This window comes from Sparus aurata, chromosome 10 (assembly GCF_900880675.1).
Source record: "Sparus aurata chromosome 10, fSpaAur1.1, whole genome shotgun sequence".
Lineage (NCBI taxonomy): Eukaryota > Metazoa > Chordata > Actinopteri > Spariformes > Sparidae > Sparus > Sparus aurata.
Genome location: NC_044196.1, coordinates 19,179,272 through 19,201,003, shown reverse-complemented (window position 1 = coordinate 19,201,003; position 21,732 = coordinate 19,179,272). Strand labels below are relative to the sequence as shown.

General features: G+C 43.9%; 2 protein-coding genes, 1 long non-coding RNA gene and 1 other non-coding gene across 6 annotated transcripts in view; 3 read left to right on the top strand and 1 right to left on the bottom strand.

Moving 5' to 3' along the window:
- The window catches only part of chd3 (chromodomain helicase DNA binding protein 3), a 44,450-nt gene extending 31,849 nt beyond the window's left edge, over positions 1-12,601 (bottom strand). The window contains exons 1-16 of one of the 3 annotated variants that reach the window (XM_030430132.1): positions 12,091-12,601; positions 9,320-9,447; positions 9,019-9,207; positions 8,761-8,888; positions 6,404-6,642; positions 6,060-6,193; positions 5,812-5,947; positions 5,432-5,607; positions 3,806-4,075; positions 3,313-3,516; positions 2,372-2,595; positions 1,745-1,876; positions 1,484-1,580; positions 974-1,165; positions 672-872; positions 65-202 (exon numbers count right to left, since the gene is read on the bottom strand). In XM_030430132.1, coding sequence (XP_030285992.1) covers positions 65-202; positions 672-872; positions 974-1,165; positions 1,484-1,580; positions 1,745-1,876; positions 2,372-2,595; positions 3,313-3,516; positions 3,806-4,075; positions 5,432-5,607; positions 5,812-5,947; positions 6,060-6,193; positions 6,404-6,642; positions 8,761-8,888; positions 9,019-9,207; positions 9,320-9,447; positions 12,091-12,256 — 2,754 coding nt within the window. In that variant the 5' untranslated portion in view covers positions 12,257-12,601. The remainder of the gene's footprint in view (positions 1-64; positions 203-671; positions 873-973; positions 1,166-1,483; positions 1,581-1,744; positions 1,877-2,371; positions 2,596-3,312; positions 3,517-3,805; positions 4,076-5,431; positions 5,608-5,811; positions 5,948-6,059; positions 6,194-6,403; positions 6,643-8,760; positions 8,889-9,018; positions 9,208-9,319; positions 9,448-12,090) is intronic. The other 2 variants (XM_030430131.1, XM_030430133.1) reach the window with 2 other exon arrangements.
- A 2,728-nt stretch (positions 12,602-15,329) lies between these two features.
- Positions 15,330-19,357, top strand: LOC115589290 (uncharacterized). Its single transcript, XR_003985510.1, has 4 exons — positions 15,330-16,729; positions 17,195-18,044; positions 18,205-18,359; positions 18,524-19,357. It is a non-coding gene; the product is annotated as an uncharacterized LOC115589290 (long non-coding RNA).
- On the top strand, positions 18,934-19,007 carry trnan-guu (transfer RNA asparagine (anticodon GUU)). The gene has a single exon. It is a non-coding gene; the product is annotated as a tRNA-Asn (tRNA).
- A 229-nt stretch (positions 19,358-19,586) lies between the features above and the next one.
- naa38 (N-alpha-acetyltransferase 38, NatC auxiliary subunit) lies at positions 19,587-21,617 on the top strand. The gene is made up of 3 exons (XM_030429871.1): positions 19,587-19,699; positions 20,202-20,376; positions 21,100-21,617. Exons 1-3 carry the CDS (start codon positions 19,661-19,663, stop codon positions 21,222-21,224), a joined length of 339 nt encoding a protein of 112 aa, XP_030285731.1. The 5' UTR covers positions 19,587-19,660; the 3' UTR covers positions 21,225-21,617.
- Positions 21,618-21,732: the final 115 nt, after the last annotated feature.

Sequence of the window (21,732 nt, the reverse complement as noted above, 5' to 3'; positions counted from 1 at the left end):
ACCTCTGTTTCTCCAGAGTCACTCACCACAGCTTCACCACTCACACACACAGTAGCTTCAGTACCTTTGACTGGTTGTTCTTCAGACGGTGAGCCTCGTCCACCACCAGACAGGCCCAGTCGATGGACTTGAGCGCCGTCTGGTCGATGGTCACCAACTCGTAGGAGGTCAGCAGCACGTGGAATTTGATGGGAGCTTCTCTCTGCAGGAAGATAAGAAGGAAACTATGTATTATATACATAGATTTTATACAATGATAGTTAATATGTAATGCTTTGCTTGTGTACAGACAATTCTGCAACTGCAAACAACGGTTTTGTATGAGATTTTAAAGGTTATGATGGATTTAAGGATTTAATTTGGCAAAAGCATTTACAAGGAATGGTCAAATGTCCCTGAAGGGCTTCTGTAGGAGGTGATGAAAAACTTTCGCTGGGCAATGTGGTTTGAATAGGTACATATCAAAATATCTATTTGGACTGTGAGGCCTGACATCAAATCAAAACCATCAACTGTATTTCTTGAACTACATTTTGCCATCATAAAATTTACTAAACAATTTGATGATAACGCAAGTCCACTGAACATAAAGTGCTGAATTACCCCACAGTCCGAGAAAACACACAATATTTTTCCCTGTCCCATCCACACCTCCCCTATCTTCCCCTCACCCTCAGTTTGAAGGTCTTCTTCCCTCCTTTTACAGCCGTGTCGTCGAATGAGAACTCGTTCTCTCTGATGATGGCTCTGCTGTCCTTGTCCCCCGTGTATGTCACCACGTAGAAGTCGGGCGCCCACATCTCAAACTCCCTCTCCCAGTTGATGATGGTGGAGAGCGGAGCGCTGACCAAGAAAGGACCCTTAGTGTGACCCTACGGTGGAAGGGAGGGATGAATAATTCATACTATCTGTCAGTGTTGGCCTTCACAACGAGGTGAAACAAGACAATAATATGGCCGAGGGGCTCCAGTACCTCTTTGAAGAGTGAGTATAGGAAGACGATGGTCTGGATGGTCTTGCCCAGGCCCATCTCATCTGCCAGGATGGTGTCTGTGCCCTGAGCCCAGGAAAACCGAAGCCAGTTCAGACCCTCCAGCTGGTACAGGTGCAACGTCCCACCTGTTGTTGTGACAAAGTCTGGCTGTTCCTCGTATTTTATTGTCGGCTAAGAGAACAAAAGACAAGAAAAAAAAGGAGAGATTCGAAAAAAAGATTGGGACAATAAATCTAATTTTTTATTTAAGTTTTAACAGTAGCAAGATTAGTATGTGTAATCATAAGCACATTTAAAACATAATGATGTCCTGTTCTTTTTTAGTGAATGGGGTTCTCTTTTAAAACATGATTGTACCAATGTACAAAGCTCCACACAGTCGGCAAGGAAAAACATGCATCTCGCAGTGAGAATTGGTGTAAAATACAGACATGAAGAAACCATTAATCCGACTTAATGATACTGGAACTAAAGCTACAGTTAACTCACATCAGTGACCGGTGAGGCTGGAGACTCCTCTTCACCCTCCTGGTTCTTGCTCCTCATCCTCCTGGGTTTGTCTGGGTCCTCTTTCATTATTGAGTCTCTGTTGGACAGCAAAACATCACTGAGTCAATATCAAGCACGTAAACAAACAAGATATGTCAATGTGAGTGATGAGTGTGTAACAAGAGCACCTGTTGCTGGTGCCAGTCAAACATGTATTTTGTTTTGTCAGTGGAGGTGATACGTGTCTCCATCAAGTCCTACCTGTGCCTCCAGTAGTTGCCCTTGTAAATTGCAAAGTCAGGGATATCCAGGTCATCTCTTTCCCAGGTACACTGGTCGTAGGTCAGGTCTCTCCATTTGACCAGGTAGTGGTACGTCCCCTTCTTATCCACACTGGCAGGAGACACATGCAGTATAGAGAGTGCTGGCAATATGCTGCTTGTTTTTCTACTCTTCTATGTTTTGATGAAAAAAATATGAATGAAGAGTGAAAATCGTGGAAAAAAGAAAATGTTGAAGAGACATTTTATACAATAGTAAACACCTTTATCCCAATCTGTGTGTGATGACATCAACTCTAACTCGGAATATTCCATCCTTTCATTTATACAGCGGGAAAATACCCCCAAAATGTTGAATATTTTGGAAAACATAAAGGTATAAACACCAAAAGTTCTAGCCAAAATCTCATAATTGTGCTCAACACTTTGCTGCTTAAGTGAAGTTTCTATGTTGAAGAACGTGGAAACAGTTTAGTGTAAGAGGAATACAGGTGTGCTCCAACAATTCACTGACAATACACTCAGGAAATGAAGCCGAGAATATGTAATGAAATAGCATTTGACAAGACCAGACACTGCATGACAACACACAAACAGACTATCTCACCTGTGGTTGATGATGCGGTGGATCATCATCCACTCAGGCTTGATGCCATATCTGTAGTACTTGTCTTCCAGGATGGCGTACTGGGGGTCCTTGGCCCTCCTCTTCTCGCTCTTTCCCACTCCGTTCTCATCCTCTGCGCCTGAACCGTAATCGAGGCTTGGAGGTTCGTCCATGTCAGTCTTCCTCTGGTAGTTTCTGTACATCACTGAGTGGAAGATCTCCAACTGGAAGGAAGAAGGAAGAAGATAATGATTTTTCTTCAAGTCAGTCAGAAGCAGTGACTAGAGGTGATTTTTTCTGCCAAGATTTGGAGCAATTCTCACTTGTTATTCATATTAAGTGTCTAGCTCTGTAGTATGTATTCCTTGAGGACATACTGTATAACATTCAACGGTGCAATATCGAAAAAAAAATGACAGAATGATAAGAAATACCAGTTTCAGAGATATCTACTGAAGTTGACATGCTAACCAGCTAGCCCCAAGTCACTTTGTACCTCAAGAGGTGATAGTCTGAAAGTAAACAACACTAACACCACCCGGTTACATCCAACAGAGTCTGCTAACAGCACCACAGTTAGCAATGGCTAGTGGTTACTCTGCTGCTTCCAATTCTTAATTATTGCACCTTTAAAGACTGAAAAAGTCCAAGTTTCCAAAATAGAAGAACAGACGGAGGATTTCTAATTTATCTGGCAACTGAGGAAGCACAAGATCAGTAGTTTCCAATATTTTTGGCTGGTGACCCATTAAAATAAAGTTAAATAAAGTAAAATACAGCCTTAATGTGAACACAATTTGTGAGTACTTCAACTAAAGTTATTTTCCTTCTCGGCTTATTTAGTTTGAAGGATTTTCAGATGGCTCGAGATTATCGATATTCCTCGCTGTGAACAGAACATCACTTTGTATCCATCCCTCCACTGATCTTTCCTCTCTCACCTGCAGCTCAGTGATCCAGGTACAGTGCCAGTAGGACTGTCCGGTCAACTTGACAAAGAACTCCCTCTCAGCTCTGCCCTTCATGGGTGGCGGCAGGGGGGTGTCAGGTGCGGCATCGGGAGCTGGAGGAACGGGTATGGGTGCTGGAGGTTCACCCCATCGCCAGTGGAGGATCTTCTGAACACGTCCTTTGATTGGCGGACACTAGAGGGGGAATACACTCACTAGTTAATCCGCGGAAGTCTGTACTGATCCAGCAGGCACACGCTTGGATAGGACTCAAACTGTTTATTCAATCACACACAGCTGACTCTGTTTGATACCTCTGTGCCTGACACAGAGCCAGACAAATTATGCTTTTTATAATGGAATGAAATAGAGCCTTTTAAATGAAGTATTGCGAGACCCTGTGAGGCAAAATTATTGTTATTTGGACACACAGTGTTTTGAAATTAGATAGCAATGGCAATTAAATAACACAGAAGCTTCTCACTGTGCATCGTGGACACAGCCACTCTCCGTTGGGGATCTCTGGCAGCGGTGGGTTTAGACAGTGGATGTGGTAGGAGGAGGTGCAGGTGTCGCAGCACAACAGTTCGCCCCCATCTTTGCATACCCGACAGAACTCCATGTGGTCGTCATCCTCCTCCTCCGCCCCGGTGGGAACCCCGATCCCGACCTCTGATATCACCCTGTCCTCGCTGTCCTCCTCGAAATCCTCAAAGTCCTCGTCCTTGGCTTCCCACTGGATTCCCTCTTTTTCCTGCAGAGAAAACAAAACTGAAATTAAAACTGACAGAATTAACAGTCACGGTGGATCCAGGTAATGGCTAAGATTTCTTATTGACGTTGAGTGAAGCCTCAACTGAAAATGAAGCTGATTGATGGCCAGACTTGAGTACAATAAACCTGCCTTGAAGTCACCCGTGGGTTCGTGGACTACTGTTCTACACCTCGAGTTTGGCATTACGGTAGTCACCGTCTTGTTTTTCAGAGCCAGAAGCAACCATGTTTGATCGAGACAAAGGAGCTGGGATATGCTAGCATAGCCATGCTCTAAAGCATACCCTGCTTTATCGTCTATTTTCCTCTAAATGGGACCATAAATAACAAAACAAACATTGTACAGTGTTGAAGAAGACTTGTAGCTAACGAATGAGACCATAAAACTCATTCAGAGACTGTTTACTCAGGTAATAAATAACGTTTATTTTAACCATTTTCTCATAAGCTTAAATACAGTCTGACTTCTTCTTGAAACCAGTGGAGTCGCCCCCTACTGGCCATTAGAAATAATGTACGTTTGACGTTGGCTTCACTGTTCAGACCAAGAAGCTCCATCCATATTTTAAGCAGTCACTGATTCACTACCCATGTGTGCTAAATAATTCAAGTAGTGGGCAATGTTAAGCATATCTGTGGTGAGCTTTAGTTGTGCACCAATGTATATTTAGTAGTAAGGAGTATGTGTGGGAAAAACAACATTGTGAATGGACAAATTCAAGTCGCAAAGCTCAAATTCTGGAGAATAACAAGTACTTCTCCTTCACGCAGAATAAAACGTCTCTAACCCTTTTGCCAGCACATAAACTCCTGGGCACCTGATGAACTTGAACACCTGAAAGCAACACATGCTGTGGAACAACCCAAAGACTGGACCAATTCTCACAGTGGTTGCATCACTTTCCAACAAAAAGATATGTCTTCATAATAAACTGAGAGCTGCGATAATGCAGAAAGCTCTGCACATAGCGGCTTAAAAGACTGTCAATGCCTTTTTTGAAAAAAAGAGAAAAAGCCATTCACAGTGTCATGGTAACCCAAAAAATGAGCATTGGGTTTTATTTGTGACATTACTGAATAGATCTACACCCTCAGCTCCACTTCAGGTATCTGTCTTTGTCTGGGCAGGACTGCGTCTGCCAGCTCTCCACTGAGACTCTCGATGCAGCTACAAAGCCTCTATTCATCATGTGCTCCCAGCAAGTAAAAACAAAACCACTTTTAACTGTTTTTTTTTTTCTTTCACTCGGGTTTGCCAAGTAGATGTGTCGCTTAAAGATAAATGAGGACGCTGAGCAGAATCATACAAAGAAAGCAGGAGCAGAGAGGTACTCACGCAGTGTGGACAGCTCCACTTGCCCTCGGGGGCTTTGTCCAGCTCGGGTTCTAGACAGACGAGGTGGTAAGCTCGAGGACAAGTGTCGCACAGGATGATCTCTCCACCCTGCTGACACACCTCGCAGTAGTCCTGGTGATCCGTCTCGTAGCCGTCTCCTTCCTCTTCGCCTGGGACTGGAGGGGGTGAGACAACAAACACACCAAAACGTGTCTGAAAAGAGTTTGAGACTGAAAACAGCAGATAATATTCTTAGCGTCTGAAATGTAGCTAAAAAAAAAACTGTACGAGCTCTGTCGGCTGCATTTTCAAATATCTAATTTAACACAGGACATATTTATCAAAATACATTGAACATATAACAGGAATTTGTAGCTTACTGGCAGTTTTCTTCTTCTTCTTGGCTGGCCGCCCTCGCTTGTTCTTCTTGATGCGGCCGGAGCTATCGGAGCGAACAGAGGAGCTGTGGACGCTCGAGTCCTCCTGCTCGGACTCATCCTCATCCATATCGTCGCTCTGACAGGGAACAAGGACGGGTCAAGGAGAAAGGTGAGAAAACAATAATAAAAACAGATGAAATAAGATGGAATCAAGACGAAGCGGGAGCACGCTGAGGCTTTGTACTCACTGAGCAACTCTTCTTCCTCTTGGCACCTATGGGCGACAGTTTGATCCGAATGGGCGCCATCTTTTTAGCCTTTGCTGCGGCTTTTTTCTTGTCTGGGACTCGAGGACTTTTACTGCGCTTCTTATAGCCAGGGCCTGTGTGGATAAGATCAAGTGAGGTGTGTATAGCTAGTGTGTTAGTGCAGGAGTAGGGTTATTGTCTTATATCAGCATTGAAACCAAAAGATAAGCAAACAACAGCTGTTCACAAGACATTTGCCATCTATTTACGTCTGCTTTACTGGATTACAGTCAGGACTGACACTAAAGCCAACATGGTACAGGAGAAGAGTACTGACAACTGACCTTTGCCCTCTTTCGTCTTGGCCTTCCTGATTGGCGGAGGCTGCAGCGGCGGCTCCGGTGAGGCGGTTGCTGCAGAGACCTGCTCGGCGACAGCGATCGCAGCAGCCGCAGCAGCTGCTGCGACGGCAGCAGCGTTGCCCTTGAAGGGGTTGTTGGAGCTGAACTCCCTCCACTTGGCCCCCAGGATGGTCATCATCTTTGACATTGGGATCTTGGGGTTCTTCTTGGCTATCATCGGCCTACGGACGAGATGGTTAAGATTATAAACAATGTCTTTTCTGTTAAATTTTACCTGCCTATCTCAGGAATGGCTTGTATATATAATCTGCAGTATTTGCAAGAAATATTGACATAGCTGAACAACAGGGATTATGAGGCTGAGAAGAGTCCAGCGCTGTCTGACAGCCAAATAACTTCCCGACATATTCATGCGGCGGACATAATGTAGCACTTCATGTTATCAGAGTCGGAGCAGGTATGAGTCAGCCACAGGGGCCGAGGCGCAGGCTGCCACTGACACACTGACAGCACTGCTACCTGAGAGGAACAACTATCTGCCATGATAAAGTCACAGCAACCAGAGGACGACACAGGCAGGTAATAATACAGGTGCTCTTGTTTCTGTGTTAATACGCTGCCTGAAGTCTCACTGTGGACACGTGTTGTGGAGTGTAGAGGAAGGCTGGTCTGCTTTTAATATGCACATATCGTCCTCATCAATTATAAATCAAAGCAAGCTTAATATACTGCATTTAGTCCTGATGTATACATGCATATACTGTACACATCCAACCACTTCTTCTATAGCAAGTAACCTTTTACATTAATAATTCAATATTTATCCCAGCACTCTTTGCTCTCTTTCCATTATTGTATTCCTGTTTATGATTTACAGACCAAGTTTGACCTGTAAGTAGACTACAGCCCAACCTGCGCTGGATTTTTTTAGGGCTGATGTTAGGGAGTAAAAAATCAGATATTGTATGTATGTAATCGAGGTAGGATATTTTAATTAGACACTAAACGTCATCGTCCAAAATGACAATAAACCTTATTTGGAATTGAACGGTTAGAGATTACCCCTAAACATCTTTTCTACGTTGTGTTCTGCAAAAAAAAAAAAAACAAGACATCAGTCGAGATACAAACCAAAACAAAAACATCTGTAAAGGGCAATATCAGCTGGCTGAAAAATCATCCAGTGTAGTGTGTTGTTTTTATTCCTGCTTTTTAACCTGCAAAGTGTCTTTGTGTACCCTGAAAAGCACTATATAAAATAAATGTATTACTATTATTTATTTATTTTTATCCTAATACAGAACTTGTATATTGTTGTTCATGGTTGCTTTTTATAAAAAAAATCGATATTATCTATGTTTTCGCCTACTTCTATACACCTCATTGTTCTGTGTTCATTGTACCTGTCTTTGTTCAGCTTCGTCATCATTGTTTTTCGCTGTATGTTTATCGAGAGCGAGAAGAGGACGAGACAAATGCAGATGTTTTTTTCCCCTCCAATTGCAGAGAACATAATGTCTCTCCTTTAGTGGAATGAACATGTATCATTACGCCTGCTCTTATCGTGATGGCCCACTGGCAGATGCCGACATACAATGCTTCATAAAATGTACACATTCACTGAGGAAAATAAGACAACTAATTCGTCTATCGTTCATGTCGTGCTCTTAATTAAAGCTTCATCTTATCAGTCTGTCATACTGGCAGGAATGTACACTTCAAGCCCACTTGTCTGATGAAGCAGATTCTGATTCTGAAATACATACTTTCAATAGGCAGACCATAACGAAGCGCAAACTCCAAAAACAGGTCATTTCTTGTGAGACTGCATTCTCGCAATCTTACATGAGTCGCCACTTTATCATTACCAACAGTTCAGATGGCAATAACAGTCTTAACATCTAAACCACCGGAAAACTTTTCTTGACTTCCTTCCTCCCAATCTATTTGAAAGGTTTCAAGCCACAACTGTCTCCTCTGAGCAGCTCACAGACTTCATCAACACCACATCGCACTACTTTCAAACGTGTACTGACATGCAAAAGCAAGATCTTTTGACAAATGAGAATTTGAAGAATTGTGGCTCGAACGCCATCACTGAGCCAACACCGCTTGCAGCCATCCGAACTTTCCTCAGGGACAAGGACCCTTTTCAGAAAACTTGATTCGTCTCCATCACCGGGAGCAGGGTGTGAATTTATATCTGGGACGTGATTCTATCCCCCCAAAAAGTCAATGCTTAGGAAATTCTCGAAACTCTGAGCTTTGTTTTTTTTGCTTCGACAGATGTTTGCCAGCAGTCCACATCAACACCACATGCAAAAAAGACAGTTCTGTACCTCATGAACTGGCTGAAGGCTTTATAGTTTGTGAGTTCCCTGTAGTCCTCCTCCGTGAAGGTATGATCAACATCCTCCAGGCCCCACTCCTTCGCCAGCTGGGCCGAGGTCTTCTGCTCTATCGGTTGCTGAGGAGACAATCAGAACAGAGAGATAACCGATCAAGTAAGGGGTGGACGGACTGGGAGATAAGGCTATTTTTAGACTATGTCACAACACACAACCACCACAAGGCAACACTCGACTTGGGTGCTTTACCTTTGTCGTTTCCTCCTGACTGCTATCTCGGTCCCCGTCGTCTTTTTTCTTCTTCTTGGTTTTCTTCTCTTTCCTTTCTTTATGTTTCTTCTTTTTCTTCTTCTCTCCGGAGCCATAGTCGCTGGCGATGCTGTCCGAGTTCTCGCCATAGTCCCTCTCTCTGTCCGAATCTCTGTCTACATCGCTTTCCTTGGAGGAAAAGACGAGAGAGGAGGATATACAAAAAAAAACAAAACAACAAAAGATGGTGTAATGTAGTCAGGGAAGAAAAATCAAAAGCATTTCAGCTTAACAAACTTACGAGCTTCTTCCGCTTCTTTGTTTTGGCAGGCTTCCCCTCCTTCTCTTTCTTCTTTGCCTCCTTCTTTTTCTTCGGCCGCCCTTTCTTCCTGGATGGGACCTCTCTGTCCGATATCTCCGGCAGTTCCTCTAAAAGGGGTGGGGAGCGGAAGATTGAAGCGTGGAAGAAGGACAGCTATCAGAATCAGATGAACGATAATCTTCTCAACGCCCGGCTAATCCCCGCTGAACATAATTACGCGCAACAAAAGCTGCGTTATGGCCACGGTGGCTTCGGCGACCTCTGACCTCGCCTGAATTGCGACACATGCTACATTAGGTACAGTTTGTCAGAGCGCTGCAAGTAGATTTGACAGCTGGTGTTTGTGGTTGCATAGCATGTGGGTTAATTGGTTTAGTGTTAGCACCTTGGTAAACAAACTTTCCCTGTTTTTTTGTTGCTCAAGGGCATCTTTAAGTCAAGAACTGAACAAATAAATCTGGTGTTATTGTGTGTTTTTAAAACTTTTGATGTGGGGAAAGAGATATCCAGATGTAAACACTCCCCCCTGTCATATCATAGAGGACTCTCAGCCACACTCCATCTAAAATACATGACTGTACCTCCGCTTTCAGGCAGCAAATGATGTGAAAATATCAGGCCAGTTATTCCCCACGGCTCCTGTGCAATATCACAACCACCAGGAAAGCAATTTAACCTGCAACCTGACCTGGCTTGAAGTGGAAAAGGAGAAGTACTCAGAGACACAGAGGAGCAGCAGCAGCCTGTTCTTCAAAAGGACAAAATGCAGCAAAGCATTAAAGCATGACCGATACACGGGCTGCGGTCTCCGCCATGCGACCAGAAGCCGGCTTGATAGGCTGCGTTTTGTCGGCTTTTATTGTCTGTCTGCCTTTTGTTGGTGAGCGCTGCCGACAGCACTAGCAATACCAGCAGCAGCAGCAGCAGCAGCAACAGCCCCCACCACCTCCTTCTCCTCCTCACTCCCACCCCGTCCAAACAACCCTTCGCTTCCCGCGTATCCGTGCAGCGCGCAGCCGCCGAAGACACGCCGGGGGCGGCGGCAGCACGCACGCAGGGCTCGGTGATTCAGAGGCCGCCAGCGGGACGGTGCAGTGAACTGGAACGACTTCCTTTTCTTTCTTTCTTCCCCCCCCTCCCCCGCCCGCTGTGTAATTCCCACACCGGGACCCCGACCACCTCTAGAAGAGGTCGTGAGGGGGTTAAGGTCCTCGTCTGGAAGCCCCGACACTAATTTATCCGTCTGGCACGGCATGGCGGCGGGTCCGGAGTCGAGCCAATTAGGACTAAAGACAATGCACTGGTTCATCATGCAGAAAATGACACTTTTATCTCGAGTTAGCTCGCATTTCCCCCCCGTGACATCCCCACTGTGACTTTAAGTGTCCCCCCTGACATCTGCATTGCATCCAGAAACCAATTCTCGTAGTTATTATAAACCTTGTATGACTAAACTGCAACCTTTAAGGCTTATTGCACGGCTATTTTTTGACTCGTGCCGTTGCAGCAGCGTGGTTAACCAGCCACTTTTTTCACTTTCACTGCAAACCCTCACATATGCAGCTCTGTGACAGAAACTTCCAGAATGTCATATAGCATATGCAGTCGGTCACGTCCTGACAGGGTCAATGCTGCACATCCGCTGCTGCGAGGGAGCAACTCTTCCTGCGCCGAGGATTAAAAGGTAGTTGGCATAAAACACGTAGTGAAAATTAGTCGGATAATTATGCTAAGCTATCAGGGGGAACTGAAACAAATCACACCTTCCTGGCCTGTAAGTGAGCAGCATGCAGCAGCAGCAGCAGCAGCGGCAGTGTCCTATTTTGACCTGTCATGGAGACAATGGGGCAGTGGGGGCAAGTTTCAAGCCTCACGCCTCGATTTTCACACAAGCCACACACAGCGAAATAAACAAGCGCCATCTCCTCCCGAGACGGGTATCAAATATATGTAGCCTCCGGCCAGAACCGAGGGACTCCATGTTTATTATGCCTGCCTGTCTTACCCTTCAGGCTCGACCTTATTACCCCGAGCTCATCTTCCCCCCCCTCCCCCGTCATGTCACGTCTGGGAGCTGTCAAATCCCAGAGGGGGGGATTTAAGGGACAAACAACTTTTCTCCTTCTCTACCTTTCTTTTTTTTTGAGTGTGTGTGTGTGTGTGGAGGAGTGAGCAAAACGAGGATGCGACGGAGAAGGGGGAAAAAAAAAAAAAAAAAAAAGCAGCGGTGGCAAGTTGGGTTAAAGTTTGTTGGGATGGCGCTTGAAAGAGGAGGAAGTGGAGTAAGGGAGAACATGTAGCCCGCAACAACACAGAAACACATGCCGGTTGTGGATTTTTTTTTTTTTTTTTTTTTTTCGTTCTGGGGGGGTGGCGGCATTTTGAGTTTGTTTGTTTTAAAGCTTGCTCTGTTGTAGCTGCAAATATGGCACCGAGGTGCGACAACTAGAAGGATATATGGCGGGTTTAAGGTGGTGTAACGTGTCTTTTAAAAAAACATTTTTTAGGGGAAAACCTCGACTTTTAAGTTGTATTCTGGACGCGCGTACTCGACTCGTCCTCGCCGCTCTCCTACTGTACCGAACCGGACCGGGACAAGCTCCAATCCGGGGGTCACAAACTGCGGGCTCCGACGTGCCCTTTCTCCACATTTTACCCGCTTGTAAGTGTGTTTTTTATTTCGGAAGGCGCGCTCCCGACTTGTCCGCCAGTTTTTTTTTTCTCCTCTCCTCTCTCCTGTTTTACTGTACCTGGCGCGGCTGGTGTTGCAGTTTCCCGAGGCGCCGCCGGCGAGTTTATGTCGCTTGCGTTCTCGTCTAGGTCTCCGTCGTCGTCGTCTTCTTCATCAAAATCTCCTCCCTCGGAATTAACCACCATGCCCTCGTCTTCCTCACAGGACCGGAGAGGCGAGGACATTATACTCTTGTCATTGGATCCGTCCTTGTGCGCAAAAAAAGCGTAATCTTGCGCGAATGTGTGATATTTATTTAATATTCAAATCGGCACAGAAAAAAGTGGGGGGCGTTTTGAAATATTTTACACTAGGCAGAGCAACAAAGATGGCCGCCCTCTTATATTTATTTTTTAACAACCCCCCCAATAAGAAAAAAAAATCCCCTTACATAAAAAATGGCTGACTATATTATTTCAGAACGCACCCCCCTCCTCCTTTCTCTATCTCTCCCCGTCTCTCCTTCTCCCTCCGCTCGCGCCCCCTCCCTCCTCAAAAACGTACACATTGTTACCAGAGAAAAAAGGGGTGTGTGACTGCATGTAAGTTACATTGTTAGTTGTTTGTTTCTTTTCTGTCTGCCCCCCCCTCCCTCCCTCACACCATCCAACACCACCCGCCGCCACCAGCCCCCTCCTCTCTTCGTTTTCTCTCTCTCCCCCCTCCACCCCTATTTTTTTTTTTTTTTTTTTTTTTCATTTCTTCTTTTTTTCCCCTCTCTCTTTCTCTCTCTCCCCCCCCCCCAAGTCCGGATCAGTCACGAAGCCGACACACTTGCCTCGGTGTCACTGTCACTTTTTTTTTTTTGCGAGATTACACGCGACAACTCTCGCTTTCCTTTCTGCATTGCAGAGCCCCGACACAAATCTATCAAATATGGCCACCTTATACTCTCCGGAGCCCCCACCGTCGTATAAAAAAAGTATTTTGGAGCAGCAGCGGCGGAGGCAGCAGCGCGCGCGCGTGCGTGCGTGCGTGTGTGAGCGCGCCTGTGTTTGAGTGCTGGGGAGGGATTGAGAGAGGGGGGTTGGGAAAATCTGCCGCAGCCATGCCCAGACTTACATCAGATTGTATTGCTTAAAAATTAACTACTTGTGGTGGGGATGAAAACAATTGTGAATGTGCACACTGTAACCCCCACGTCATGAGGCATCATATTAAACAGCTCAGAGAGCACAATCCGGCTGTGAGACAGAGGTTTGCAACAAAACACAAGCCCTTTTTTTATTTTGTATTTTGTATTTTTTTTTTTTTTTTTGTATTATGTTGTTGTTGTGAGCTCTCACTGTGAAATCACGAGCAAAGCAGGCTGTGTCATCTGGATGGCAGTAAGGCCATGGGAATCCCTGCCGTCCCAGTCCAGCCCCCCCCCTCCTCGCGGCTGCTCAGGGCAATTTTGTTTTGACAAAAGGAATTTTTTGATTTGCCTTTCACATTCAAAAAACCTCGCAGCGGAATAACAGGGGTCAGGCAGGAGGAACTGGCACAGCTGCACGGATAGAATTTGAAGAGTGCTTAGCCTTGGATTGAAAAATAAGGCCGTGTGTTTAAAATGAATGCGTGTTAACACTTCACACAGCCTCGATTTAATTGCATTTAGTTCGTTTTATTGCATAAAAAGCAGCGAGGCATTTAGATTTTATTCCCGTAATGCTGAAAATGCCCATTTATTGGTACTAAAAGGCCTTTTAAAGCCACAAATCACTGGAGTATCTCGGTGTCTTTGGTCACAGGCGATAATACCCTCCTCATTTTATTCGCCTCAGCTGAAAGTTCAGTCTTGACCTTGGAAATGTTGTAGAAAATCTTATTTGCTCGGACCTTCTGGGGCTTTTTCTAAAAGTTACATTTAACCTTTGCAAGATGTTTTTCCTGCGCTGACTTATTCACTGATGACAACCGTATCATGTCTTAGAGGTTCATTCATTTCACAGAAGACAATATGGCACACCACAGTTGGAAATGCGCAGGTTAAACAAATGCAAATGAATTAAAAACGGCTGAATTCTATTTGGTTGCTTCAGTTCCAGGGTCGGGGTGTTGGATCACTCTCACGGCTTACTGGGACACTTGAACTTGAGCGGCACATTTGTTGATTATAATAAACATAATGTGCTTTTCTTTGTCAATATATATATCAAGATGTCTGCTGTGACAAAGGTGTGTTGTTGAGGGAGCTATGAAAATTAATGTGTCTTTCCTTTAACATCCACACACAATACATGCGGGGGCCTCAACTACTTTTCACAGCATCATTATGTCAGCACAGTCACTGCATCATCAGCTAATTGGTCGTGGAGCAACACTTAACCAGCGATTTAACGAGCCTAAACTCAGAAGTATTTTTAACAGACTCCTTCTTAATTTCAAAGATGATTATGCAGTTCAGAATGCTGCTGCAAGCGGCAGCTGCTCTGCTGTTTGACTAAGAATAAAACCAAAGTCTTAGAATACTTTTACACACAAACGCTGCTTTCACAACAAAATTGTAAGTGTGTAAAAATAAAAAAAAAAAAGAGGAAAGACGAAAAAAAGGGAAAGAGAGCAGTGAGTGTGTGTGACAGAAGACGCCTGGGTTGAACCCGTGGCACCCCGGGCACACGGCTGACAGCCCGGCCTTCTCCCCCCCCCCCCCTCACTGCCACAACATGTGTGAGGCGTCGGCGTGTGTTATCTGTTACTCCGTCAGCTGCTCCAATAACTGGAGCTCGTGTTAACGAGAATCTCAATTATGCCTCCTCCTGTGCTGTGCACACACTCCTCTGTCTCTCTGTGCCGCAACAGGTGCCTGAACCTGCTCCGGCTTGGCTCTCACCCCCCCTCTCTCCCCCCCACCAGCACCCACGAATGACAAGACAGGAATTTGTTAGTGTCTGATCCGACGGCCACATCTGCCAGGAAAGACACGCTGCAATGCAAGACACGCTGCCAGGGGAGGGGATGTGTGTGTGTGTGCATCTGTGCAGGGAAAGTGACTGGATCCCCCCCCCCACACACCCACTGAGCCTCTGGCCACTGAGGTGTCTGCTGTTTCCAGATTGGCTGGCTGGCGAGACGGTGTGTGCTCCTGTGTGCGTTTGTGTGTGTGTGTATAGCATCCATGTGTGTGTGAGGTATCTGTAGCCATGACTGTGCATGTGTCTCACTATGCGTCTGCAAAAAAAAAAAAAAAAAAAAGAAGAAAAAAAAAAGGGTGAAGCTAGCCAGGACACTCGTATGCCGCAGGCCCTGACACACTGCACTACTGTGCTGTGGCTACCACCCTCCTCCTCCTCCTCCTCCTCCTCTCCCCTTCAACACCCCCCCCCACGTCCGTTTGGCAGAGAGACATGTCGAGGATGAGAGGGAAAAGCGCCTCCCCTGGGTGCTGCGCTTTAGCTAACCCAGATATTATGCAGTGTGACACACAGAGGAAGACACCGGCTCCTGGGCTCCATTCAGAGCTGAGCTGTCTGAACTGAGACAACCTGGAGAGCAGATAATGCTGAAATAGCATCCATGCAGCAGGGGCCATATCCCAACAAAGTGAAAGTACGACATATTCTTTGAGTGTTTCTTCTTGCATGAGCCAGTTAATAGGTTCACATCATAGGTCGTCTGCCCTCTGAGACTTAAAGCTTCTGAAGGAGTGTTTAATTTGCTTTAGAAAACTTTTTATTCTGGTTCCAGCAAGGTCTCCGGCCCCATCGCTGCAGTAAAAGCTTCCTCAAACTGTCCTTATTTCACATACAGTCAGTAATATACAGTGAAAGTATACAGTGCAACGAGGTCGTCCTGTTCAGCCAAAGTCACGGAGAGACAATATGTACAGCCATCTATTAATGTTAAGAATACAGATGGCATAAAGTCATCATCAGGCAAGAATTGGTATTGGATAATATTACATTATGTCAAAATTATATTAAAAGTCATATTTAAGAGATTGAAAGTTGAAATTATGACATAAAAAGTAAAACATATGAGATGGAAAAAAATTGTCATCATGAAATAAAAAGTCATGTTTCTGAAATAAAAAGCCACAGTTAGCCACGGAACTTATAATTTAGACTTTCGATCTCAGAATTATGGCTTTTTATCTGTTTATATGACTTACCATGGGAATGTTTAGTTTTGTCATTATTATTTTTGCCGATATCGGACTTCTATAGCATTTTTCCCAAGATTGCAGAGAGATGATACGTATTAGATAGTTACTGTAGATCATATATTTTCTGTTTGTATAACGAATTAGGGAGCCTCAGGTGGACTTCTTCAAAACACCTGAAATGTCCGTTTTTAGATGTATTTACAATAATGGTCAAGGTGGGAAGATTGGATGTGTCCAATCACGTTGCGGGATGACATTGGACGCATCCAATCATGGCTCACATGAGGCTCTCACGCTAAATAATTAGTCAGCAACGCCATTTGAACCTCCCTAGTTCACGAAGCTGACATTTTTATAGAGGAGATGTTGTTCTGGTCCTTTTAAGTAGTTTGTTAGCTAGTTAGTTAGTGAGTTAGTTAGCTCTGTCACGCGGCAAGGAGCTACCAACTGTAGTTCATGTCAGCTAAACAAACGAACTGAAGTAAATTGCAGTTTAAAAATGCATTGTGCCAGTTAGCTCACCTTTTTGTTAGCTAACTGCCCGTTTAAGACATCTGACCAGCAGTGAGAGGTAACTAATAATAATCTTACAGCTAAAGTTAAAGTTACTTTAACTTACATATTAAGATTGCTAATGCTAGCAATAGCTTTACATCAGTGTGTGTTTATGTGCTGCAGTGCCACAGTGTATTTTTCAGTGCATGTGCCTTACAATGTCATACTGTTCTACGGTAAATATTAACTATGGTAGATATCTAGCTACTTAGCTAATGTTGCTGATTAACAGTCTCTCTAATGAATAATGGGATTTGTTAGCCTTGTAGATGCAGTGTATCCATGTCATTATCTGAATGCAAAAATGATGCAATCAGTGTAGCTTGCGTAACTAATGGCAGTATCTTTACATTGTTTTTCTGTCGCAATATGTAGTTGTAACTATAGTTGTTATTAATTAATATTTATATGAATCATTTTGATTGTTTTGCATCATAAATTAACTCTGTTTCTCCTTCAAATTCACCAAATCACAATTTAGTGGTTAGGAGGAGCCCCAGTATTGTTCCATCCTCTGTGATGACCCCCAGCCCTTCTCCTCCTCCATCCTCGGTGAGGCCCGGCAGTAGCCTCTGTGACAACAGCGTCTATTCATTAGTCTGGCTCTGTTGTTAGTCATCTTTTGTGTATCCTTTTATTCATACGATGAATTAATTATTTTTATTAAGATAATTAATCTGGCCTCCTTCTGGTTGCCTGGCGAAATGAGCAGGACCATTACTGTGCTGTACCAGAGGTGGATTGCCAACTCCCTCTTTCACACCAGCAAACTGTGGCCTGATTTGAAGCTGTGTATAAGCCCCCTGTCAAATCCATCAACCTGGGACCAGCTGGACCTGCCATGCTATAAATTGTTCTGGCTAATCTTAACATCTGTGCCAGTGAATTAAGCAGTTTGGAAAAGATGGTGATTACCCACTAGTGAAGATTTAACTAATAATTGCAACAATATACAACAGAAAAAATTTATAAAATATCTGTGTAATAGATTTCCATGTACATATACTCTCAAAGACATTATTGATTTTGTCACTGATAGCGTAACATTAGCAGCTATTATAAACTTATGCTGTGTAATAAATCGTCATACACTCACTGCTAATAAAATAAATAAATAATACATAATCCACACACATCACTGCTGTCAAATTCAAGATGACAGAGAAGCTGGCTGGCCAAGACAAGTGGACAGCTCTCTGGTGACCTCTATTGGCAATCTGGCGTGTGCAAAAACACCACATCAGGTGCTTAGAAGATGTGCAGCTGTACACGGAGGCTGGCACCAACATCCCAGGAGTCTTTACACAGCCACCTGAACAGTTTCATTCTAGGTCGGTGTCTCTTTATGTTTGATATTTTAAATAATTGTTTTCTTTTTTGAATGAAATAATTATTCAGATTGAAAAGCAAACCCGTTATTTATTGGCATAAATATTTTCTCATTTCCTAGCAACTGGCGCTAACACACTGAATTTCCAGTTGTACTTCCAGGAAGGCCTGAACAGGTGGAACCAGGATTGGGGGACCAGCCAGCCGTGATCTTTCCTCATCTACCCCAGGGATGTGGCCCACTGTGTCAACACCAACAACCTGAAGGTGTTGGTCCTCATCTGTGGCAACTTTCAGGCCACCTGCAAAATAAACTGGTATGTCTAATTTATAATCTGCCTACCTAATACGTTGTGAGTTTTTAATGTTCTAACTTAAGTTCAACAATAAACTCAAAACATGATACAGATACAACTATGATTTTAAAATTAAGTATTACTCATGTTTGTGTATGTCTGTTCTGTTTTTTTTTTTTTCATAGGGCGGCTTGCTGAAGTTGAACCCTGACTCAGAGGAGACGGGGGAAATTTACGAGCATGTGGACGTTGGCAAAGTAGATGAAGATCTAAAAGACCAAATACCTGATCATAATAAGTGATATGGTGTCGCTAGGAGTAGTGATTAGAAGAAATAATAAATAAATATTAATTGTTCTCCCCAAGTCCCAGAAACATGAACAACAGACGTTTTAATTGTTTGTCATTGTCTGAAGCTACTGTTGGATTTAATTGAGTTGGATTTAAATAGTCATGTGCATGCATAGAAATTATATAATTTGTAGACTTTAGTATCTGGGAAAGCCGGGAATTGAAACAAGGTCTGTATTGTCACGTCAATCGAGACCCGGGGGGTGTGGTTAAATTTGGATACCACGCCTCTGCGCTCTTGTCAGTCTCTGTGGCGCAATCGGTTAGCGCGTTCGGCTGTTAACCGAAAGGTTGGTGGTTCGAGCCCACCCAGGGACGGAGTCTTTTTCTTTTTTTTTTTTCCTCTCTTTTGGTTTAACAGAAGAAGGTTATTTCCATGCTGTTATTTGCCAGTCGATGACAGCATAATTGTGACAGAATGAAAAACTTATGAAAAATGAATTAACTAAATGTGCTTGCACTTTTTCAAAAGAACAAAAAAATTAACTGCTGACAAATAAATAACTGTAAATCGAGTCATGGTTCCATAATCTTGTATCTAGATCTAGATCTGTCCCCCCCCCCGAGCTATTATGTCCAATAATATCCTGTCTTATCTTTTCTTATCTTGCTCAGGATTAACGCACACAGATAATGATCTTTGTAATTACCCAACATTCGAAGTTGCTGTTGCTGAAGTCCCTAAAGGTCAAGTGTGACAATGTGCTTTCGCAATAAATGTTAACATTTAATTTAGTTCCTTTCCGCTTCGTGAATTGTGTTTATTTGTCTCCAGTAAAATTCCACTGATATGTTTATTCAAATTTTCATATATTCATGCTAAACCTGAATGTTACAATACATTTTACTACATCTTTATCGTGATTGGGTCGCTCCCCTTAAAGAAAGAGAAAAAGGTGCCGTGTTTCCGGTTTAGCTGGTCCGTCCGAAAAAGTGTTCCGCCTGCAAATGTAAGAAAAGAGGAAGGAGTTATGGCAACAATGATTGAGGAAAATGGTCCTTCGACTCATGTAAGTAGTTTTCTCTTGAATGTCTGAGTTTTACACGACTCTTCACACCTTCTGACGTATCATAAAGGACAGAAAATAATTTTCGTAACACGTAATCCGTCGTTATCGCGGCTTCCGGTGTACTTTAACGTTAGGCGGTGGCTAACAAATTAGCTAGCTAATGGATCTGTCATCTGTTAAAATTGTTCCTAAATCAAACGGATCATGTTGGCAAGCGTTAAGCTACTTAAGCTTTGCATCTAAATAGCTATTTGTGTGATCAAAATAAGCACACGGTATTTTGATGTAGTTACGAATAATAAGGTTTAACTTCAAGCTAACCAGGCAGCAGCCAGGGGAAACTTAATAAGGCTGCAAGCAAAAAATATGTTGTAATATCGGGTGACTTCCACTGCAAATTAATGTGTTTTTAAGGCAACTTAATTCAGCCAGTCCGATTTAAATGGTTTCACCATTAAACTCAGTGATAGTTAAGTGTGTCACATTCCCTGTCCACACCCAGGTGCAGTCCGAAGTGTCCTCTTCGTCTCATGCCAGGCAGAAACTGGAGGGGCTCCTGAACAAGAACATGAGGATCCGCATGACAGACGGACGGACCCTGGTGGGGCTCTTCCTCTGCACGGACCGAGACTGCAATGTCATCCTGGGATCAGCTCAGGAGTTCCTCAAATCCACAGGTCAGTGAGGACGAAAAAAAATGTCCTCCATTATGCCAATCATCAACCTGTCAGTCTGAAATCAAACCATCATAACAGGCCAATTAAAATGGAAAACACAAAACATACAGGACAATAAGCTTGTCTTGTGTCCCGAACACCTTTTTATTTGTAGCTGTGACAACTGTTCCAACACTGTAGGAAACATTCAAACAGGGCCTTTGTCTAAAAGGGTTTGATAGATGAAGTACCTGCTTCACAAATTAGCTAAATATTATCACTTCTGTTATTTAACTTCCTCATCGCATTTCCTCGCCTCCTACGAGGCATTTCCTGCAAAGTGAAATGTGGTATTAAGGAGGGAGATTGAGGGTTGGACGGAAACACAAACAAGTTTATGTCACAATGATACTTTGCCTGAAGAGCCATTCCAATCATAGGCTGCCACTTCTTGCGTGACTGCCATGTGACATCATCATCAGAGGTTAAACAGAAGTCAGCTCCAGAACGCTCATGTTTTTGTCATATATGTCTGATTTTAAAGTCATGGGATTTTGGTTGCTGCATGCTTTTTTGTCAACATTTTTAAACAACTTTTTCTCCCAAAGATTAAACCCAAATATCACGAACACTTTTAGTACATATTTTTTCCACAATCTTTAAAAAACAACAACAGGAGAGATCCACAAGGATGATGATGGATTCACACCCTTTGATAATACTTTTTTTTTTTTCTCCCTTCAGACACATTCTCCCAGGGCGAACCCAGAGTCCTAGGCCTGGCCATGATCCCCGGCCACCACGTGGTGTCCATTGAGGTGGAGGCAGACAGTCTGGAGGACACACAAGGATTCGGCGCTACCCATTGACGACGCTTTGCCCCGTTTTGGACGACAACCCAGCAGCTCTCAGTGGGACTGTCTCTCTGCAAGCCGGCTGCACGGCCGTGGCTGAGCTCTTGAGGGGAGCGGACATCTTCCACGGAGGATTCCAATCGGCCACGTCACCTCCACGGATGCAGATACAGAACTCCTGTGTGAATACTCTGGATTTAGCCATTCCCTCTATGCTTGAAGACGTGTCCATTTGCAGTGACGTGTGCGCGTGTGAAAAGTGTGGGCAAACAGCGGCTAGATGGATGTGTGTATGTGTGTGTGTGTGTACAGTAAACGTCTTTGTTACATGATGTTTTAAAATGTACGGCTGTATTTGAGACTGTGTTAAATGTTGGCAAAAATGGAGAGAAAGTTGACTGAAATGACCACTTCTTTGTCGACTCATTTCTAGGTGGTATACATAATATGAATATGTAAGGTGCTGCATGGGGCTGGGTATCACCAGGTACCTCGCGATACGATACTATCACGATATTTTGCC